The sequence below is a fragment of the Saccopteryx bilineata genome, chromosome 5, assembly GCF_036850765.1.
Source record: "Saccopteryx bilineata isolate mSacBil1 chromosome 5, mSacBil1_pri_phased_curated, whole genome shotgun sequence".
In the NCBI taxonomy this organism is placed as follows: domain Eukaryota; kingdom Metazoa; phylum Chordata; class Mammalia; order Chiroptera; family Emballonuridae; genus Saccopteryx; species Saccopteryx bilineata.
The window spans coordinates 174,945,172-174,969,281 of record NC_089494.1 but is presented as its reverse complement, the minus strand read 5'-3'; the positions used below and the strand labels follow the sequence as shown (position 1 = coordinate 174,969,281).

The following is a 24,110-nucleotide window of genomic DNA, read 5'->3' as shown; positions in this document are numbered from 1 at the left end:
ACAGCTGTCTTTCAGGAGTCCCCGCCTATCATTCTGGAGATTCTCCTTGCCTCTTTCCTGTTTTTGGTAGAGTACTTACTTTGATAGTTTCTCCTATTCATCAAAGGATGCATGGGAAGTAAAAATTCTAGGAACTTTTATATCCAAAACATTTTTTATTTTACCCTCACACTTGATTTATAGTTTGAATCCTAAACTATTGAATTCTAAAAAATAACAACTTCTAAACTAGAAATCATTTATCTTCAAATTTTATTGTGAATTTTTTATTGTTTTCTAGTTTTCAGTGTTGCAACAAGAAAGCGGAACTTTTTCTGAATCCTAATTATTAGTTGTACCTGTTTGTTTATATGTTTCTCTGGACGATTGTGGAATCTTCTTTTTGTTCCAAAGAGTGTGAAGTTGCATGAATTCCAAGGTGTAAATCCATTTTATCCACTGTTCTGGATACTCATTGAGTTCTCTCAGACTGCTAACCCATATTCTTTTCCTGAATTATTTCACTGATGTTCTCCTTACCGTATATTCTTTGTTCTCTCTCTCTCTGGGACTCTTACTTAGCATTTTGATATTGGCCCTCCTATACCAGTCTTCTAATTTTCTGTATTTTCCATCCTTTCTTATATTTCTCTTTTCTTTACAAAGTTCCTGAATATTTTTTCCAATACTTGTGAGTTTTTATTTCTGCTGTTCTCCTTTAATTTCCAAGAGGTCTTTATTAGTTCTCCAAATGATCTCCTTTATTTGTGTAGCACCCTAAGAATTAGACTGCTTCTTAAACAGGTTTTCAGCTACAGGGGGTCCTTGGTATACGACAGTCTCAACATACGACGTTTCAAGCTTACAAAGCTCACTCCCATAAAAAACTTTAAAAAAATGGAGACGTGGATGTTTTGGCTTACACCATTAGTACTGTACTTATGGACTAAGTGGGCAAACTCACTTGGTTGTGGAAGAATATGCAGTATTCTCTTTGTGGCTCAGTTGTGTTTTTCTGTTCTAGATTATGATTTTACAACTGTGTTAGGATAGGTAAGTGACTTAGGCTAGGGTGTGTTTTACTTACACCAAAATTCGGATTATATCACCTTCGTAGGAACAAAACTGTGTCGTAACCCTGTAGTTTGTTCTTATTCTAATCTCCATCTCTCTCTCTATTTCCACTGCCATAGGTTCTCAGGAACTCTAATTAGTGAACTTTTGGGAGAATGATTAAATTATTACCAATTATTACCCCTCCATATTATTGGTTCTTTCTGGTCTGCTATATCAATTATCATTAACATATTTCCTTTATATCTTCTAAAATTTATTGATAGTTCTGTATTTTCACAGCTATTCTTAATTTATGGCAAATGTTATTTGCTTATTATTTGTAGCAATGTACAGTTACCTTTAAAAATGACTTCATGTGTTTTAAAAGGGGAATACATTTAAAAAAATCAATGACAGTATAGTTGGTTTGTGGCTACTGTACATTAAATATTAAATTTAGGATACAAGTGGTCATAAAATGGAGGAAATTCAAAGTAATAAGATCAATATTTACATGTTTATTTTCCTTTCTCTCATTTTCTCCCTCTAATTAAGAAATATAGGTGTGCCTTGATGTTGACTATTTAAATTTTTTTCACCATAGTTTTTACCTTGTTTAAATGTCATTTTTATTTCTATTGTGCCACTGCTTTTTTTAATTTGATGTGAAGTCCTTCATAGCAATACTAGGTGCTGCTAAAATAAAGCCTGCTGTGTTTACTTGACTATGTAAAGTCTCAATAACAATTTGTAATGAGATTAGTGTAGCTACTACTTACGGTACTAAACACTTGCCAGAGTATTTTTGATAAGACAGAGGAAGATGGAACAGAATTACAAATTAATAATCACATTAGTTTTTAGCCCAATATGTATAAGGAATTGTTTACACATTTGGTTATTTTCTATTGGGGGAGGCACTGGTAATTGGCTGCTTGGCTGAGCCAGGATATATCACCTTAGGACACATCTGCCTTGAAGATACCAGAATTTAATTTTATTGGGAGGATTAAATGGGTGAGCTTCTTGGCACTGAATGCCTGGAGTGTCATTATCTTATAACACATCCTCTATTTTTGTTTGTTTGTTTACTGTATTGCTTGTCTCTGTGATGTGGATATCAGAACATCATTACTCATCACGTGAACAACTGTCCAAAGTGCATGTCTGAAGACAAAAGTGTCTAGGAGATTTTTTGTTTTTGAGAGAGCTTTTTTAATATTTGCATTTTTGATGCTTTTAAGAGAAACAGTAATCATTTATCATGGTTATTATTGTCATTTGAAACATGAAAGGGAAAGAAAAGAACTTTGATGCCCAAGAGTGATAGAAAAGGAGTAGTGATGCGATTTAGATAAACTAAGAGGCCTAGTTTGGTTTTTGACAGATCTTAATAAGAAGGAAGGAAGGCAGTTCAAAAGGGCAAAGATCTTCTTTAATATATATGGGGATTTTTAAAAATAAAAAATATATAACAATGGACCACCCTGATAAACTATCTTATTAAAACTGAGTTTTCTTTGACTGAATTGTTTAATTTTATTTATATTTTGATGGTACTTTCAGCGATTTTTAGAATATTAAATAAGCTAATATTCGGTGATAGTCAAAGGAAAAGCTCAGAAGAAATTCTGTTGATACTTATATAGATACACGCTTTTTCTAGTTAATATCCTGTATATTCCTGACTTGTTCTTACATAAGAAAATTGTTTCTACTTAAGTCTCTACACTGCTGTATTGTTGAAGCATCTCTGCTTCAGGTATATAAGAAAATGTGTTCTCGTGTTCAAAGGTTCTGCTATTGATACACCATCAGTTTGGAAATATATTTTTACTTATTAGTTATTTACTATTCACAATAGTTACATTATTTTCCCATGTGCTTCCTTCAGTCCTCTTGGAAACCAATCACATCTCTCTCTCCCTCTCCCACTCATTTCTTCCTTCCCACCCTGTCTTCTTACCCCCCTAGCTCCCTTCCTTAATATATTTGGTGCAAATAGATAGAAAGTACGAGATAAGTCATATGAAGCAACTCTTTACTCCCTCAAAAACCTTTTTTTTTTTTTTTTTTGGTTTTGCTTTTAAAAAGAATGCTATCTTTTTGTCTTTTTTGGTTTTTGTTTTTATTATGGCATTATCATTTGCTCAACACGTAAACAAAATTCCTCAGTTATTAGGACCATTGGAAATTTGGAGGAGGGAGGGAAATAAGTGGAATGTAAAATAAAAGTGCATTACAAAAAAATCTGAGAAATCTATCACTTCAGTCATGCTGGTGATGCAGGGTGACAAAGAAACTATGAATAAACTGGTAAAACAAGAACAAATCGATTTCAGATAGTGATATGTGCTATGATAAAAAGAAAATAGGAAGATGGGCTAGAGACTGGTGTGTGTGTGTGTGTGTGTGCGCGCGCGCGCACGTGCACTCAGGTATGCATGTACACATGATAATCAAAGTTCCTTATTTTCTCGTTTTTCAAATGGAGAGTTCAATTAGATGGTCTCTTAGGTTGGTGGTCCCCAACCCCCGGGCCACAGACCGGTACCGGTCCGTGGGCCATTTGGTACCAGTCCGCAGAGAAAAAATAAATAACTTACATTTTATTCATTTTATTTATATTTAAGTCTGAACGATGTTTTATTTTTAAAACTGAGCAGATTCCCTCTGTTACATCTGTCTAAGACTCACTCTTGATGCTTGTCTCGGTCACATAATACATTTATCTGTCCCACCCTAAAGGCCGGTCTGTGAAAATATTTTCTGACATTAAACCGGTCCATGGCCCTAAGAAGGTCAGGACCACTGTCTTAGGTGCCTTCAGATCTTTCCTAATCATGCAACTTTTCTAATTTTGTTCAGTGTTTTTTAGATTCATTTCATTATTCCAATTATATGGTCTATAGTCTATTCATATTAATACTTAAAAATAATAATTGAACAAGGAAAAATCTACCTCTCAGGACTTGAAAACAGTGTATTATCTAGCTACTAAATAAAAACCCTAAAGGAAAACAATAAAAAAAAATCTGTCCACCAGGAGGGACTCAAAGTATGATTTTCATCCATGTTTCATTTACAATCTCTTTACTTGCCTCTTTGCATAAAGAGGTTTTTAGAAACTATTTCATTCTGGCTGAAAAATGAATGACAGTGGGTTGGTCATTGACAGGGTGAAGCTTGTAGTCAGGCATGTGTGTTCACTTTCGTGTGGCCATTTGAAGATTTTCTGGCTAAGAGCAATTCCACACAGAAAGTCATCACGGGATAGCAATGATTAGTGATAGTGATGGTACTAACAGTATTTAGAGAACACTTGCATCATTATAATTCTCTTTTGGGGACTGGTAGAAACTCTGAAACAAAACAAATGCAACTTTTCAAGTGGTAGGAGAGAGAATACAATGCTCTCTTTTGACTATACTTGGCAAATCATCTATTTAGGTTTTTAAATAACCAGTCCATTTTCCTCACTAATAATCACAAAAATGCCATCAGTTAAAAGCATTTTTTTTTTATTTTCATGAAAAAATACATTCTGAAATTTTTGTTTCCCATTATAAAGCCTGTTATTTAAAAAAAAACTGCAGGGAATATGGATGGAAATATGCTTTGAGGCCATTTTTAATCTAAATTTTAAAATTTATTTTAAATTGAATTTATTGCAGTGACATTGGTCAATAAAATTACATAGGTTTCAGGTGCGCAATTATACACCATAATACATCACCTGTCCACTGCACTGCACATTCACCAGCCCTCAGCAAGTCTCCTTCCATCACCATTTATCCCCCTCTGCCCTCTCCTACCTCCCCCACCCCCTTTCCCTCCTCTGATAACTATACTGTTGTCCCTATCTATGAGCTTTCTTCATGGACAGAGATCCTTATTGTTGTTGTTTTTTTAAGTTTTTGTTTAGTAGTAAGATCGTTCAACCTTGCTTCTTTCTGTCATCCATTGCTCTTGCTTTTATTTAGAAATTACACATAGCCAAATGGATGGGGTCAGGAAGGAAAACAGTTTCAGGATTAATCACACACACAGAATTACAAAACTTAAAAGGAGATATGATAAATGTTTGTAAAACTGATATTATTTATCTCTATTGTAGAGGTAAACCCAACTTAATGAACATGGGCTCCTTGATGATCAAACCAATTCAGCGTGTGACAAAATACCCCCTGTTACTGTGCGAACTTCGCAATTCTACCCCTCGTTCTCACCCAGACTTCAGAGCTCTGGAGGATGCCTTTGCTGCAGTGAAAGATATTAATGTCAACATCAATGAACTCAAAAGACGGAAAGATTTAGGTAGGAAGATACATGTTAAATTGGGTGTTTCCCATGACTGGCATGTTCTGTTTATATTTCTGAGAATCTGAATGTCTAGTGGTTATAGCAGCTGTAGTAATCATGCCTGTTACATATTTAGAGTTAGAAGCAAGGGAAGAGCATATAGCTTTGCCTGACAGCTGGGTTCAAGAGAAGATCATGAGGCACAAAAAATTACCATTAAAAAAAAATCAAGGCCCTGGCTGGTTGGCTCAGCGGTAGAGCATCCACTGGGGTTGGGGAAGTCCTGGGTTCAATTCCTAGTCAGGACACAGAGAGGCGACCATCTGCTCCCCCCCCATGTCTCTCTCTTCCCCTCCCACAGCCATGGCTCCAATGGTTCCAGCTAATTTGGCCACAGGTGCTGAGGATGGCTCCATGACCTCAGCCTCAGGTGCTAAAATAGCTCAGTTGCCGAGCAACAGAGCAGGGACCCCAGACAGGCAGAGTATCACCTCATGGGGGCTTGTGCAGTGGATACCCATCAGGGCACATTCACGAGTCTGTCTCTGCTTCCCTGTCTCTCACTTAATAATAATAACTAAAAAATCAAACAGCTCTATATTCAACTTCTTGCTACCAACTGCGTGCTTGATGACATATTGTAGGCTGAAGATACTGATAGCCTATAGACCTCGTTATTGGCAATGTGTGTGGTAAGAAGGAGACGTGGCCAGACTGGGCCACTGAAGCAGTGGGAAGCTTGAGCCAGCAGATCCAGGTGAGGAGGCCCAGATAAAACATCAGCTCACCAGGTTTAGCAACCAAGAATGGAGTTTTGAGGGGACAATAAGTGTTCCAATGAAGGGAGCAAGTATATTGCTTTCTCAAATCAACAAATTATCGTTAACTCTTTGTTAGCTAAGATGTAAAATTGGTGTCTAAAGTAGGATGTAGATTTCAATGCAGAAGGCACAGCTATACATTCCTAGCATCCCGGATGAAGTAGTACTTTGGGATAGTCTTCCCTTAGTGTGATTTGTTCCCATAAGGTTTTTTTGCCCCATACGTTTTTAATTAGCTTTGTATTTCTAACATTAAATCTCAATTCAACATTACAACAATGCCAAGACTTTGGAGCTAACTGGTCCAACCATTTCATTTACTTTCATTAGTTTTATTTTCTAATTTTTAATTCAAAAAGTGTTATGTTTTTTTGTTTGTTTGTTTTGTATTTTTCTGAAGCTGGAAACGGGGAGAGACAGTCAGACAGACTCCCGCATGCGCCCCACCGGGATCCACCCGGCACGATGCTCTGCCCACCAGGGGGCGATGCTCTGCCCCTCCGGGGTGTCGCTCTGCCATGACCAGAGCCATTCTGGCGCCTGGGGCAGAGGCCAAGGAGCCATTTCCAACGCCCGGGCTATCTTTGCTCCAATGGAGCCTTGGCTGCGGGAGGGGAAGAGGGAGACAGAGAGGAAGGAGGGGGGTGGTGGAGAAGCAAATGGGCGCTTCTCCTATGTGCCCTGGCCGGGAATTGAACCCGGGTTCCCCGCACGCCAGACCAACGCTCTACCTCTGAGCCAACCAGCCAGGGCCAGTGTTATGTTTTAATAAATTCCAATGATAAAAAAGTGTATAAAGTAAAAAGTAAAAGTTGTAGAAAGATACCATAAATAAAATGAAGATACATGTTTACTCTCTAGAATATATAATTATTGCTATTAAATCAATAATAAAAACATTCTGATACAAAAAAAGTTAATAATAAAAATAAGCAGTTTACAGAAAGACCAATAAGTTTTTAAAAGCTAAGCTTCATTAATAATCAGGGAAATGCAAATTAAAATCACAATGATATATCATTCCTAGCTTATCAGATTGGCAAAAAGATGTTTAATGGGTAATGATAAGTGCTGAATTTCAATCTGCTGGTGAGAATGCAAATTAGAATCACTACTTTGTAAAGCAATTTGACAATATCTAGTGAAGCTGAAGATTCACACACCCAAGATCCAAAAAATTTCCAGATATTTGAGAAACTTATGCACATATGGTCACAGAGAAGTATACTGGTAACTAGCATTGTTCATAGTAACAAAGTGAAAAAGAGAAAGAGGCCCTGGCCGGTTGGCTCAGCGGTAGAGCGTCGGCCTAGCGTGCAGAGGACCCGGGCTCGATTCCCGGCCACAGCACACAGGAGAAGCGCCCATCTGCTTCTCCACCCCTCTGTCGCGCTTTCCTCTCTGTCTCTTTCTTCCCCTCCCGCAGCCAAGGCTCCATTGGAGCAAAGATGGCCCGGGCGTTGGGGATGGCTCTGTGGCCTCTGCCCCAGGCGCTACAGTGGCTCTGGTCGCAACATGGCGACGCCCAGGATGGGCAGAGCATCGCCCCCTGGTGGGCAGAGCGTCGCCCCATGGTGGGTGTGCCGGGTGGATCCCGGTCCGGCGCATGCGGGAGTCTGACTGTCTCTCCCTGTTTCCAGCTTCAGAAAAATGAAAAAAAAAAAAAATTTTTTTTAAAGAGAAAGAAAAGAAAATGGCTTACATATTTATTCAGATTAGGGAGACACTGTATTATATACACTGTGATATCATGAGAATATAAAAATTATAAAAATTACCTAAAGTATATATTTTAATTGGATAAATCAAAACAATGCTGAGTTTTTTAAAAAGTATCAAGGGACAGAAGAATATATGCAATTTGGTACCATTCTTATAAAGATTGACATCAAAATAATACTATCTATTGTATGATTGTATACACATACAATAAAGGTGTAAAAATAGATTCAGATATAATAAATCCATTATTTAGGATCACAGCTTCCTCAAAGGATTAAATATGGGGTTCAGGGAATCTTTACCTGTTATGCAACTTTTTAAAATTAAAAGATTGGGAGTAAGGCAAAATGAAGATTTGACAAAGCTAGATGACAGATAATAGCTGTTATGCTTTTTTACTTCTGTGTTTGCTCAAACTATTCCAAAGTTTTAAAGAAAAACTCTTCTTTTGTCCCATGATTCTGATTTGTCTAAGATTTTTACCAAGTTTTCTTCAGACTGTTTATGTCCTTTTTTTATATTCTCTTTTTTCTGTCTCACTCTCTTCTTTCCTTCCTTCCTGCAACATGTATGATACTACACTTTACTGGGTTTTTTAAAAAAGTTAAACATACATTATGAACATTCTTCCAGTGAATGTGGCCTTCTTTTTAATGGTTCCATAGTATTACATTTTTGAGCATGTCATAATTTATTAAACTATTTCTCTAGGATAAACTTTTAGATCATTGCCAACATTTTGCTATTAGAAAAAAATTCCATAGCAAGCAAAACTTTGTATACTTATGGAAAGCAGATTTCTGTGCACAGACTTCCTGGTCATAGATTACAAATGCTTAATTTTTTATAAGATTCTGCTAAATTGTTCTGTACAAAAACTGTGTTATTTAATTCTCATTAACAATATATAAGATTGCCCATCTCTTCACACCCTTACCAAAAATGAATTGTAGGAATTTAACAGTTAAAAACACAATTAATTTAATAGTTAAAAAACAATATGAGAGCTTAAAATTATTTTAAAGATAAAAATGTTAAGCTCAGGTCCTGGCCAGCTGGCTCAGTGTTAGAGTATTGGCTTGGTGTATGGAAGTCCGGGGTTTGATTACTGGTCAGGGCACACAGGAGAAGTGATCATCTGCTTCTCCATCCCTTCCCTCTACCCCATCTTTCTTTCTCTTCCTCTCCAACAGCTATGGCTCGAATGGTTCGAGCAAAGTTGGCCCCAGGTGCTGAGATGGCTCCATGGCCTCGGCCTCACTCACTAAAATAGCTCAGTTCCCGAGCAACAGAGCTGCAGCCCAGATGGGTAGAGCATCGCCTGGCAGGGGCTTGCCAGGTGGATCCCAATTGGGGCGCATGTGAGAGTCTGTCTTGGCCTCCTCGCCTTTCACTTAATATTTTTTTATAAAGGTAAAGCTCAGAGAGGTGATTTGGTTTGCACTAAATCTCTCTGCTATTGGAAAGCCACTTTAAGATCTGAGGTCTCCTTAGGTTGGATGTCTTTTTATTAGTTAGGTACTGATGCATCATTCTAGAGACCCCAGAGAGTAAATATATTATCCAAGAAGAAGGAAGAGATTTTTTTCAGTATCTGGGATTTCTTTAATGTGGAAGGTAAGTGAACCTTGGGCTCTGAGGAGCTCACACCCTTGGACAGCAGAGTTTGTGAAGGACAATCGGGTGGGGAGCTGGAGTTCTGATTGGGCAGCGGGGTTGGAGCATATTACATTGCTATAGACAAGAGAGTCAGAAATCCTATGGATTTTTATCTTACATATAAATATGGATCTTTAATATATTTTGGATGAAACACATTCTCTATGCTGCACATATCCAGATATTATTGTGTTCTTTCATTTCAGTTCTAAAATACAAGAAGAATGATGAGGATGAATCACTTAAAGATAAATTGTCTAAACTAAATATTCATTCAATTAGCAAGAAATCAAAGAGAGTGACAAATTATCTAAAGATTCTGACCAGAGGAGAATCACAGGTAATTTTTCTTCTTGGGCCACATACATTTTCCTGGGGAACATGGATGCTGATATGTTTATGAGGTTTTGTCTTAATTGTTAAACAGCTATTTCTAGAACACTGAGAGTCAAGATAATTGCCCAGTGATCTAATGCTGCTTCTCTCTCTCTCTCTCTCTCTCTCTCTCTCTCTCTCTTTGTGGAGAAATGGAGTGAGGGTCGTTTTGACAATATCTTAGCTGTGGTGCTTCCACTGAGGAAGCAAGCAAAGCAGAAGGACGTAAGGACAGGGCTCAGCAAGGGGTGCCCCAGAGTCCTGAGACGCACCATCAACCAGCTTACAGCCTCACCCACGGCAATGCCCTCCTTTCATCCTTGTCTTTTTTCTGCTTTTTAAAAAATCTTGCTTTCTTTTAGGGCTTCCTTGATGTTAGTCTTATCTTAATTTCAGCTACAATAAGAAGTGTTTAGATACACATATTCGTGCAATCTTTTCCTACTGCTTATTCCCTTCCTCCCCACCCTCGGATACATTATGTTTCTGGGTAATTGTTCGTGACAGCTGTTTGGCCTTACTTGAACCACTTTCACCTCAACCTCTGATACATAATAAGTGGATTAACAAAGGCTCTCAATCTTTAATGTGCGTAGGAACTAGCTGAAGAGTTGCTAAAAGATTCCAGGGTTCCACCTGGTTCAAGGGTACAACCTAGAAGTCTGTATTTTTACAAGGACTCCAGGTGTTTTGCAGCTAATAACCCTGAAGTATGTGATCAATGGGACATACTTTCAGAATCACAAGATAGGAAGTGCATGGCCTGGAGGTGGTACTACAGTGAACTTATAACCGAAAGTGGGCAGGAAGGTTCTTTAGATATTACTTTTTATTTTTCTACTCATTTACCTGACTTCATCCCTCATTTTGTTAACTTCTAGCTAAGGGTTTGGATTTGAACTACAGACAACTGCATGGTGGTTCACCATTGGTTTTAGATGGCTCATGTGATCTACCTCGCTCTCTAGCGGCCGTGTCCTTCTTTGCTTTTTTCCATCGTCTTTGCAACTTTCTGACCATTAAGCTAAAAGTGACTTTTTCCTCCACTGAACGCCTAACAACTCATGGCTTACATCCCAATTGTGACACTGGTAATATTTGCAGGAGGTAGCATAAGACAGAAATTAAGAACAAAATCTTTGAAACATTCCAGATCCGGGTTTGAACCTCACTTCAGTCATTTAATAAATATTTGTCTTTGGGCACATAAATTCAATGTAATTATCTATAGATCAGAGAATTATAATAAGGTCTAACACATGGAGTGGTTATAAGGATTAAATGAAGTGATGCTTATAAGGAAAGTACCTAATAGTGGGTAAACGCTCTCTCTCTCTCTTTCTCTCTCTCTCTCTCTCTCTCTCTCTCTCTCTCTCTCTCTCTCTCCACCATGCAGTTGTCTCTAGTTCAAATTAAAACCCTTAGTTAGAAAGGTTAACAAAATGAGGGATGAATCAGGCAAATGAGTAGGAAAATAAAAAGTAGTATCTAAAGAACTTTTCTGCCCACTTTTGGAGATATATATATATCTTTGTCATCATCATCATTTTATATCATTGCCTTATATTGTTATTTACCTTTTAATGTACAGACTTCTTGCTTCCCATGTGGCTATAAGTACACCTTATGCATGGTGTACTACTTAGGTCTTTTACTTTCTTTATTTTATGATGTTTGAACATCTTTAAAAAGCTTCCTGGCTAGGAGAGAGCCCAACTCAGGGCTTGCCTTCTCTTAGAGATTGCCAAGGGCTCTGCTGAGATCACTTCTTTCATATGCAAACCAATCAATCCAGAATCTATAGCCCTACCACCTCCTTATCTATTCACACACCAATATTCCTCTTCTTGAGATACCAGGGCCAGGTACCAAGCAATTAGAGACCACCAGGATAGCCCCAAGCCCAGGGGAATTATTCAAACTGGTTAATAAACTGTTTGCTGTGCCCAGCTGTTTCTGTAGGTTTCTCACAAAAACTCCAGTAAAGACTCTGGCCTAGTCTTTCTCATTGCTCTTTCCTGCCCGGTGGCCCTGCATGACATGCAGTGATCCCCATCTTGAGGACTTGTGAGTATAATATACTTTGTCCAAGCCTTGTTCTTCTTTTCTCCTCTGGCTACCATGATGTTCCCATACCACATCTAATGTGGACTTTCTTGGAACACATGCTTGTATTATTCTTCTGCATATTTTTTTATATTCTGCTAGGGGCTCACTGGGTCCACTACACTCAGGAGGTAATGTCAGATCCCTCTTTTCAATGTGGAGCTATACAGTGGGACATTTGGGACATTCATAGTGTGTAGCCATAGAACAAGGAAAGAAAATCAAGACATTTCAACTAAAGACCACAGTAATAAAATTGAATTAGGAATTTATTTGAGAAGACACTGTGGCCTTTGTAGGCATGTAGAAATATGTGCAAACAATTCTCCCCCAACCTTTGAAATGTTTGTTCTGATTTAAGACAATTCTACTGAGGAAGAAGAGGCTGGTCTTAATTTTGGGCAAGCTTTTGTAGAAGCTTTTATATATTCTTTAACATATTTATCATCAGCTTCTGGTATTTTTCAATTTTGAGCTAAAAATGCACTAAAGTTAAAGTGGCCTGGAGGGACATTAATTAGATTTTGACCTTAATCCTTGGAGAGGATGTCCTGTCAGCAGTGAAGCACTTCACTGTTAATCAGAAAATCAGCCGCATAGGCTGGACTGAAAAAGAGATAAATCTCAAATCTGTCGAATTTGCACGTGTCAGCAGCTCCAGGGAAATATTTGGTGGAGTTAGGATATAAAACTATTACCCAAAAGGAAGATTCTAGTCAATTCACCATACATGTATTGAACTCTTAGGTGCCAGACACCATATTAGAGACTGGGAACAGACCAGTTGTCTTTGAGTCCTGGTCCCACCTATTAATGGGCAAGTTTCTTTAACTTCCCATATTAGACAGGTTAAAGGCCAACCTTCTGTCACAAAGGAATTCCAAAACACAAGCTTAAGCTCATCATTTATTTCTCTCTCTTATAATAGTCCTGAGATGTGAGTCCAGGTGGGCTCTTCTAAATGAGAGGTTTACAGAACTATTGTCTTCATCTTCCTGGTTGAAGCTGGGTCGCTGCTAGTCTTCATTCAAGTCCCAAGGACAGTGTTACAAGATCAAGATTCAGTAATGAAACACATCACGTTCACTCACATCTTATTTACCGAAACTCAGTTCCAAGGCCAGAGCCAGCTGCAAGGCACTGAGGGGACCGTAGTCACTAGCAGGGCAGTCATGAGTCTACCTGCCACTAGAGGTGAGGATTCTATCAGTAAATAGATAACAGGGGGAATGATTTCCACCATACCTCCTGAAACCTGTTTTTTGATCTCCAACATGGGATTAATCATGACACCTACCCCACAGGGTTGTATAAGAATTAAAATAAGAAAAAGGATGACAGGTTTGACCAAAGTGTCTGGAATATAGTATTTAATAAATGTTAGCTATTATTATTAAGACAAAAAAATACTTTATCTCAAATGCTTGCAATCCATCAGTGGAGAGAATGGCTTAAATAATTCACTAGTGTTGCGAGAGCACATAGAGGGAGTAATTTATTTCCCACAGGGGGAAAAATAGGAATGATAGGGAGGATTCTCAGAAGGGGTGACAGGTGAGCATGTCCTTAAGAAATAAACATAATTTCTCAAGCAGGAAGAGAACAGCAGCATATTCCAGCAAAACAAGGCAGAATGGCTTGACTACCGAGAAGTAGAAATGGACAATATTTCTCGTAGTGCAATTCTTGAACTTCTTACTTTAGAAATCATCTGGGTTCTGGCCAAGATATATTAAACAAAATAGCTAGTGATGAATTTTTGAAAACTACATTAAAAAAAGAATCTACCACCGTCTATTGTTATATACATCAAGCTGTGCTGGAGCATAGAAATCCAATTTTGTATGGATTACAAAGAACTATGCCAACCTTTTAAACAAAAATCTTTCTAGATAAGCAGTATTAAGGGAGTTAAAAATAAAAATGTCATTGTTTCTATGCACTGAGTTCTGAGGTCAACCAGCTTAGATGAACAAGTGTGTGAACCGGGGACCACTACAGTGTTTATCCTGTGTGCAAACTGAAGACTGCACACCGCAAGCCACGAAGCATTTGCATGTTCATACAGGTTTTCCAGCATGAGGTTGATTCTGACCTTTGTGGCCATTCTGATCACCAAGCAACACTTTTCACCATTAAGAGCACTAATAAGTGTGTATTCCTAGAAACAGCCGCAGGTATATAAAAAGCATATTTTTTCTGAGGGTTTGACGTGTAAGATAATAAAAAAAAATGACTGAATATATGTGACCACTATCTCAACTGCTGAGTCTTTATAACAGAGGACTAGTTTGCCAAGATTATATGTAATCTTTCAAATATAAGTTGATAAAATAACTATCACCTTTCTGTAGCCGAGAACCTAGAATATTTACTAACCAACCACTGTGAAATAAACGGGAAGGAGTCGGATCAGCAAAACAAGAAATTCCAGTCCAGTAGATCAAATTGTTATTTTAATTTTAAAATTTTCACTTTATTTCATATTTATTGTTTTATAAGCCCACAAATGTAATATAATTTAAGGGTACATACATAATGCATGTCATTAAAAACAGCAAAGAAAAGTTTCACATACTACAGCTACTGTGACATAGGTGAAGCCATATGAAAACTAAACCACAAGTTAAGCTGCGCCACGTGGTTTGGCCATACCTCAACCAGGCCGTGTGCTGGAACACAAGAAGTCCTATGTTACAGACAGTCGGCAGATTATGAAAGGTTTTCATCTCAACAGGGAGCTTTTGGTAACATGCTGGGCCAATACAGTCGTGATATTTTTCTTTAAATACCAGAATCATTTGAGTTATAAAAATAAATAATTTCATTTCTATTTAAGGTGAAAGACAACACTTTTAATAGAGAAGAAAAGCTATTTAGATATTTAGAAAAGACCGTGAGGCACTGTGTGAAGAACATTTCATTCTGTCTTCAACACACACAGGTAGGGGAGACACGACTGTTTTCGATGTTTCTACCAGCAGGTGCCAATTTCCATGGTTATTATGAAGAGTATATGATGACACCTACAGCATCAAATTTGGGGGGTCGCCAAGTGCTGGTGAAGAAAGCCAATGGAAAGACTTAGGTTTCTTGGGTTTTGTTCTTTGTTCCCTCACCTGCTTAACCCTTCCCCCATCCAAAATGCCAGATGTGGAACATTTGCTCATGCTATTGCCACATGGTATGGGTCATTGGAATGCTTTCTTTACATTAAAGATGAGTTCACTAATGCAAAATTGCAGAGAAGGAAGACATTTTCTTTGTTTATTTTGTTCGACTATTCTAACATATCTCTTTCCAGTACCTAAAGCACATATTAGCAAATTTAAGAAAAGAACTGGAATCAAAAAGGAAATCAAAGAGGGACAAGAAATTAGAAGAGAATTTATAAAGTGAAAAGTACATAATATAAAGGCAATTTAACAAACCCATAAAACCCACATGTGGGTCTCAGATTTAGCTGTGTGCTAGCTAGCAGCCAACTCCCAAAAAAGGCATACAATCACACAATTCTAAGACAAACTGAGCACCTCTATGTATTTTACAACCAGTGTTCCATAATGCCCCCTTTACGGCTCTGAATGAAATTTATGTAATTCAACCTTAGGTAGGTAGGCATACATTTAAAAAAATCACTATAAAAGAAAATAAATTCTAACAAAATATTACTAATTAAACTATGCAAATGCTCCCACACAACCACAGTAAAAGATAAAAATAATTCACAAATTTCCAGTCCCCTGAAAGGTTTTCCAGTCCTTCTTGAGAATCAGACTTAAACAAACCAATGGGAGTACAGTATAATTATATTCAGTAAAAAAGACCAGTCAAGAGTTTGTTCTAATGGATGTCCTGAAGAAGGAGAGTATCCTTAACAATATCCTGACAATGGTCATGACTATGAAGAATAGAGTTAGTAGAATTACATATAAGTCAGTTAATAAATGGTCCCCTTCCCATTTTCCATTTTTTCTCTTCTAAGTCTCTTTTTAGAAGCAAATATTTGCATACTTAAATTATCACAGCAACAGAGGATTGACAGGCACAATGATTTGGTGACAAGGTTCTATGCTATAAAATCAACAAGCCACATTTTTTTTCTTATTTATTAACTGATGCAACCCTGATTTTACAATAAAGTTTGCTCATCTCTTCCTGAAGCACCGCCTTCCATGAAAAACAAACAAACTTAGTTGTAACAGCCAGGGAGCAATGGAACCTTGCCCCTGATACACATCTCGAGGAACTGATGCCTCTTGGGAACATCTATAGCAGTGGTCCCCAACTTTTTTGGGCCACGGATTGGTTTAACATCAGAAAATATTTTCATGGACCGACTTTTAGGGTGGGATGGATAAATGCACAAAATAAAATTATGTGACCGGCGTAAAAACTGTGGTATTTTTAAATATTTATATAATGGTTGAACTTACGAGACAAGCATCAAGAGTGAGTCTTAGACGAATGTAACAGAGGGAATCTGGTCATTTTTTAAAAATAAAACATCGTTCAGACTTAAATATAAATAAAACAGAAATAATGTAAGTTATTCATTCTTTCTTTTCAGACCGGTACCAAATGGCCCACGGACCAGTACCAGTCTGCAGCCCGGGGGTTGAGGACCACTGATCTATAGGAAAGTTTTCTATTTCCACTAATTGATTCAACAAAAAAATACGAGCATCTTCTCTTAAAGAGAGCATTAAATTCGCTTACGAAAAACTAAAGGCATATATCAAAGAAGAGCAATTTTAAAAATAAACAACCTGAACAAATTGAATGCTGAAGAATAGCCAATGAGGGAATTTAAGATGGACTCTTAATAAAAGAGGGTGTCATCCAGAGCAGATGAGAAAGTGACATGGGGGAAGTAAGGAAAGAGATTAGTACAGTAGCCTGACTGTACAGAGTATTCATGATTTTTTTTTCTTATCTCTCAATGTGAATGGAGGGTTATGATGATGAAGTGCCCATTTGGGATACGTGTCATTGTACTGACTTCAGAACTTTGCCCTTTGTGTAACTTTGTTCTTGGGTTTCAGGACGCCATGCGCTTAGCTCTGCAGAGTGTAGTGGAGCTCCAGGAGATTGCGTGCGCCAGGGATGAGGAGGAGAGGGGCTATTCGGAGGACTCAAGGAACGCCCCAAATCCCTGTGATGACTTTGTAAGTTACTTATCTTTGTATATAAATGCAAATTCAGTGGCAGGGTCACAAGAAAAGCTGCTTTTCATTTACTTTTCTGAAGTTAGAAATAAAATGTGCACTAAAGCAAATACTAAAGTCAGAATTAGTCGGTTTAAAACAGGAGACTTTTTTGTCATTAAGTATTTTTAAATGAATTAGTGAAGATTTTGCTATAATCAAAATTTAAGGGTCCCAGCCTGTGTTTCTAGAGGGTAGTAAATGTCTGTGCAACTAAAATCAACATTTAGTTTAAAACTGCATGTGATATAGCAAGAATTTATTAAGTTAGGAAGCTGTGATTTTCTTAAAGGAGTCTCTGGAAAAGCCCTGAGTCCTCACAGGAGGTGCAGACACTCTTTGAAGATGTGACTTTTAAACATAGTGTAGGCTCGAAAGTAAAGCCTTCCTATTGAGAATGGCCTTTTACATATGAGTTATATATTATGTGTCATGTTCTGTGGTAAATATTTGTTTTCTAAGAGTTCTGTAAAATATACAGAATCATAAAACATAGTCTGGCAATCATAAAAACATCCTTGAGCCAAGAAAATATTTGGGTGGTAAACTAGTCTGAGTAATACTAATTTAATTTAGCATCCTGTGCTCTATAGGTATTGTTACTTCATAATAGCATTTCACATGTTATATATAAAATATAACAGTCTCCTTCATCATCTTGAAGGTCCTTGAAAGTGGCATTTTTGTGTTGGTATTATTGGCATTTTGGGTCAAACAAATCTTCAGTGAGTAGCCCTTGTGTTGAAGGGTGTTTAGCATTCCTGGCGTGCCAGGCTCTAAATCTCAGTAATGTCCCTCCATCTCAAGTCATGACATCCAGTGAATAGCCCCACATAATTCCGAGTCCCGGGAAGTGGTACAACCTCCACAACAGTAGAAAAACACTGAAAAGCATCTTGCTTTCCTGGCACAGGAAAATGAAAGTCAGGATTACATCTGAGCTAAAATGATAGATTAGATAAATAAGAGAGAGTGGGAAGGAGAGAAGTTTTATGACATGTTAAATGGAAAAAGTGTGGATAGTCTTTGGGGGCTTAATTACTGAGAATATGTTTTAGAAAAAATTTTAAGAGGTTGCTCTTTAGTTTCATTCCAATTCATTATCTAAGTCAATAAATATTTATTGAGCACCATGTAAAAACATAGTCTATCGCTTCTCTCATGAAGAACGCTCCAGAACTTGACAGAAAGAAGAGACAAGGTGTCGTTCCCTACCTTGCATAAAACCACAAGATGATAAATTAGGATAAATTAAAATAATTTATAAGAAAACTCAACATAAAGATAACTTTTTATGGATAACATATATTTGAACTCTATTTTAAAAAATATCTATCTGAAGGAATAGCAATTGTTTTTATCTAACCTTGAGAGACACTTATCTACACATTTTATATAGTACAAAGTAACAAAATAAAATCTGACTCTTATATGTTCCAACTACAATTCCCATGCACAGGTGAATTGGTTCATGCCTATGGGACACATGTAATTATAGTATGATATCGTAACTAGGCTACCTGAAGAGTCCAATCATTTCACAAACACAGAAATTTATCCCCACACAGTAAACAGATTCTATGCTTAGTCAAAGAACTCACTTAACAACAGTCTGCAGGTATATACTGATTATTTTATAAATTAGACATCAAATATAATCTGGGTTGGCCATTGCTGGCACCAATAAAAGATTGGTTTCTCCTCTCTTCTAGATTTCCCATGAGTTCAGACAAAGTTACCAGAGGCCATTTAAGTTAATTAGGAACAGCTGCTGCTCAGATCTGATTCCATAGGACATCTTTGGGAGTACAAAAGGAAACCTGCTTCCAAACTGCCATAACATAATCACATAGCCCAAGCATGTATGATAAAGGATAAAGTTGGGTGGTCACCAAACATGAGTTAAATGCCCTTCAGAATAGAAGGGGAGGAAAGAGAAATAAAAGAAATTAAATATAGGGTGTTCAGGGTCTGGCATGGGGTTCGCCATTAATACAAAGTTCACTTTCAATGACTCAGACTTAGAAATATAACAATTTAAAACACATACCAGCATCTGCTTCATCTTCTTGTGTGTTTACAGAAGAAGCAATAACTCTCTGGTCACTTCTATCACCAAGAGCAAAATACCTATAATGAGGGGATACTATCGATAGGGGATACAATTGCACTACCAAAATTACCTACCAGGGTAGTCAGGAAATTGGGGCAGATGTGGAAGAAATAGGACACAGTCTCTTCTAAGACAGACTATCTTCCTTTTATTGTTAGCAAAACGATATATGGTGAGTCATTTAGGCAGGCTTGGCAAATGCTGGAGATTCCCCTCCCACCACCCTTCTTACAGGCTCTGGGGTTAGAAAGAAGGGGAAGGGGAAAGTGTGGGAGGAGGTGATCCCAATGACAGAGCCAGCAGCTGTAGAAAGGTGGAGATCATTTGGGATGTGCAGGCTTCAACTCTTTTATATTCTTCTTCCTTTTCACCCTTCAGGTTCATGTTAGAGTCTGGGGCCGCTGCTCGAAGTCCTTGAATAGGTTTAGCTAGAGAGGAAAATGATCACATCCTCTTTTAATTTGTCTAGATACTTTCCTGTCTCCCCCATGTTCCTGCAGGGAGGCAGCAAGCCCTCTGGTGTCAGCACGCATGCTCTGTGACCCGGTTGTTTCCTTCTTTGGCAGGCAGCTCATCTACAAAAGCTCGTCCTTACGCCCCTGTCAGCCCTGCTGTCCCTGTTCCCAGGGCCTCACAAGCTCATCCAGAAACGCTATGACAAACTGCTGGACTACAACAGCTACCGGCAGCAGGCAGCAGGAGATCCATCCGACTTGGCCAAAAAGGAGTATGAGGCCCTCAACGCCCAGCTGGTGGAAGAGCTCCAGGTGTTCAACCAGGCAGCGCGGAAGATTCTGTTGAACTGTCTGTACCGTTTCGTCACCCTCCTCAGGGACCTGATGCTTGTGGCACAGCGGCTTCATTCCACAGTGGGGCGGGTGAGCACCAACTCCAGGCCACTTTGGTGGGAGATCTGTTAGGAAACACACCCGATGCATAACAACCTGTTCAGAGCGTGCACAAGTGTGGTGCGCGTGCGTGTGCGGCTTTTACTTGAACTGAAGCCAATCAAGCAGTCTTCTACTTCTTCTCTAGTCTCTGTAGGAAGCTAAGAGTTTCCTCGTTCAGGGTTGTAATTTCACACGGGCAGTTAATTTTGGAGAGTCCTTTGCAAACACCAACCCACTTCCAGCTTGGCTCTCGCACGTTGAAACCAATGTCGCTCCACCTGCCTGATGCTATGTTTCCGGTTTTTTAAACTTATATTTTGCATTCTCCTCCAATTCAATAGTTTTTCAGTGTTGACCATGACTAGGATGTGGATCCAATAAGAAGGTCATCTCAGTGTAATGAAAGAACTAGGATAATTGTCAAACCAGTCTTTGTTTGCTCTTGTTTTCCTCCAAAGAAGAGAAGCCTGGTGTATGTGTCTGTGTGTGTGTGTCTGTGTGTGTGTAAATATGTGTACACATCTCATTTAGCCTTCCATTAGGATATAGTACTATAATTATTTTCTGAAAAGGAAAACAAGATATCTACAACCTAATATCAACTTTAAAATACCAGCTTGGTTTCTTGGCCCTTCATTTTGCAAGCGTATTAGTTCTTATTCACCTGATTAGATATTTAATGGGCATTGGAAGGAAGATTAATTGTCCTTACTTTTTTTTTATTGTGTATCTAATTAACTTTTAACTTATCCTTTTAATTAAATGATATTGAATAATCAGGTGCTACATTTACATGGTTCAAAAGGCAAAACCATGTAAAAATATATAACCAGTCTCACAGTCACTCCTGTCTCCTAATTATCCTGTCTCTTGCTCCTACCCTCATGATTATTAGTTTGTTTTTATTCCCTTAGGGCTCCTTTGTGCCATTAAAGGTACATTCAAGTATATATTGTTATTCCTTACACAAAACTAGCATATTCTAGCACCTTTCTGCAACTTGCTTTCTAACATCCTAGAAAAGCGTCCACATCTGATCACAGAGAGCTGCCTCATTTCTTTAACAGCTTTATACTCGTCTACTGCACTGCTGTACAGTAGTGCATTACAGCCCCCTCTTTGAGGGGCAAAATCTTTATTGAGGTATAATTTACATTCTATAAATTTCACTTCTTGAAGTATAGAATTCCACTTTTTTGTATATTCACAGGAGTTGTTTAACCTTCATCACAGTCAATTTTAGAACATTGTCATTACACCCAAAAGAACCCCTGAACCATTAGCAGTGACTCCAAATTTCCCACTAACCTCCCCAGCCCTAGAGAACCACTAATATACTTTTTATATCTAGAGGCATACATATTTTGGACGTTTGGTATAAATAAAATTATACAATATGTGGGTTTGTGTGTGTGTGTGTGTGTGAGAGAGAGAGAGAGAGAGAGAGACTGGCTCTCACACTCAGCATAATAATTTCAAGGTCTAGCTATGTTTTAGTGTGTTTCTGTACTTAATTCTTTTTATTGCCGGAAATATTTTGTTTGGATAGCAACATTTTATTTATCCATTTATTAGTTGGACATTTGGGTCATTTCTGCTTTTTGGCTATTATGAGTACTGCTGCTATGAATAGTCAAGTTCCCTCTATCACTCTTCTGTGTGGGAACTCACATGCTGATTTTTTTCTTGCTTTATGCTTTTATGTGGGAAAGCTTATTTTTGAGTAACTTCTTGAGAAAAGAAAATTGGGAGGTTAATATTTTGACACCTTGAATATCAGAAATTATCAGCCCATTTAATTTATAGTTTGGATGTGTATAAAATTCTAAGTTGTTCTCTTTGCATTTGAAGGCATTCTGTTGTTCCACTGTCTTCTAGCTTCAACTGTTCCTGTTGAGAGCTCTGAGCTCTATTTTGATTCTTTGTATGCACTACCCCCATTCTATCCCAGTCTAAAGTCTTATAAGATTTTACTATTGTCCTCATTAGTCTGAAACTTAATGATGATATCCCTTGGTGTGCTGGACACTTAATGGGATCCTTTCAACCTGAAAATTTATGTCTTCTACTTCTAGAGATTTTCTTTGAATGACTTTTGATGACTTTTCTTCCTTTAATCTCTCTGAGCCTCCTGGGTTGTTCTTCTAATTTTGATATTTTTTCTTATTTTCTATATCTTTATAACTTTGCTTCACTTCCTAAGAATTTATTCTAACTTAATATTCAAACCCATACTTTGATTTCCTTTATTTTTGTTCTCATAATTTTAATTTTCAAAAGTTCTTTTTTTGTTACATTAAAATGAAGACAGGTTGCTTTGTTTGTATCAGACTCTTTCATGTTAGAAGAATGTGTTAGATGTATCATATACTTGATCATTCACCATGGATAAAGAGTAGGGGACTTATTGGTAGCATTGAGAACCATAGACAGGAGCTAAAAACTCTAAGCTACACTATTATATAGAGTAATCTAACCATGATTTCATTTGGGAAGACCTGATGATAATATCTTTAAGTCTTTCCTCTTGTGCTGCTCAGAATCTCCAGAAGCGAAGTGTTGGTGGTATAGTGGTGAGCATAGCTGCCTTCCAGAATCTCCAGAGACGACTCTCAAGTCTTCTACCTAGGGCAGGGGTTGGGAACCTTTTTGGCTGAGAGAGCCATGAACGCCACATATTTTAAAATGTAATTCCGTGAGAGCCATACAATGACCTGTGAACATTATGCATTATCCAATAAAAATTTGGTGTTGTCTTGGAGGACAGTTGTGATTGGCTCCAGCCACCCGCAACCATGAACATGAGCGGTAGGAAATGAATGGATTGTAATACATGAGAATGCTTTATATTTTTAATTATTTTTTTATTAAAGATTTGTCTGTGAGCCAGATGCAGCCATCAAAAGAGCCACATCTGGCTCGCGAGCCATAGGTTCCCAATCCCTGGCCTAGAGGGATAATAATTGACTGCTAAGCCTGGTTAGCAGGATCTCTGGGTCCAGCGTATGTCCAATCACTTAATTACCCTCTTTCTAATATGTGCCTAGTGTTCCCAGGCTAGGAACTCTTTTTTTGCCATTTGCAGAGAAGAAAACTTCATCATCTGCCAAGGCAGGGGAAAGCAATCACCATGCTTCACTGAAATGTGACAGAATCTGGGGATCCAACTGCTTCATAGCAATACCAGTTGTCTATAACTACAAAAAATGTTTAGAAAATGATGGTATGAAACAACAGATAGGCATTTATTACTATTGTCTCTCATGGTTCTGGGGGCTCACTGGGCCAGGTCATCATTCTCAGTGTCTCTCATGAGGTTGCAGTCAGACAACATCAGGGGCTGGAGTTATCTCAAAGACCTCCTCAGGCTTATCTAAAGTTGGCGATAGGATGCTGATAGAAGAGTCAAACAACTGGAGACTGGAATGGTTGGGGTTCCATACACTGCCCTCACTCCTTTTCTCTGGCATTTCAACACAGTCTTTTGATATGGTGGCATCGTGCAGCTGGACCTCTATAGTGACAAAAGTCTCCCCAGAGTCAGTGTCCCAAAAGAAAACAGCAGATATTACAGGCTTTTTTTTTTTTAGCATCATTTTCAAAGTCAGACAGCATTATTTCCATTTTTCTATTTATTTCAGAATTCTACTCATTGAGGTGATCAGAAAGGCCCACCCAGTTTTGAGGGTGGGGACATGGATTCCACCTCTTGATGGGAAGCATGTCAAAAAATTTGCTGATTTGGCCCTGTCTGGTTAGCTCAGTGGATAGAGTATCGGCCTGGTTTGTGGATGTCCTGGGTTCAATCCCTGGCCAGAGCACATATGAGAAGTGACCATCAGCTTCTCTTCCCCTCCCTCTCTCCCTTCTCTCTATCTTC

At 38.1% G+C, this 24,110-nt stretch overlaps 1 protein-coding gene across 2 annotated transcripts in view; it reads left to right on the top strand.

Annotated features, from left to right (window-relative positions):
• Window positions 1-24,110, top strand: part of ARHGEF38 (Rho guanine nucleotide exchange factor 38) — a 161,633-nt gene that overhangs the window by 117,571 nt on the left and 19,952 nt on the right. For both annotated transcript variants that reach the window (XM_066232464.1, XM_066232463.1), the window contains exons 6-10: window positions 5,153-5,352; window positions 9,746-9,879; window positions 14,860-14,964; window positions 17,066-17,188; window positions 19,907-20,218. In XM_066232464.1, the coding sequence (XP_066088561.1) occupies window positions 5,153-5,352; window positions 9,746-9,879; window positions 14,860-14,964; window positions 17,066-17,188; window positions 19,907-20,218 (874 nt within the window). The remainder of the gene's footprint in view (window positions 1-5,152; window positions 5,353-9,745; window positions 9,880-14,859; window positions 14,965-17,065; window positions 17,189-19,906; window positions 20,219-24,110) is intronic.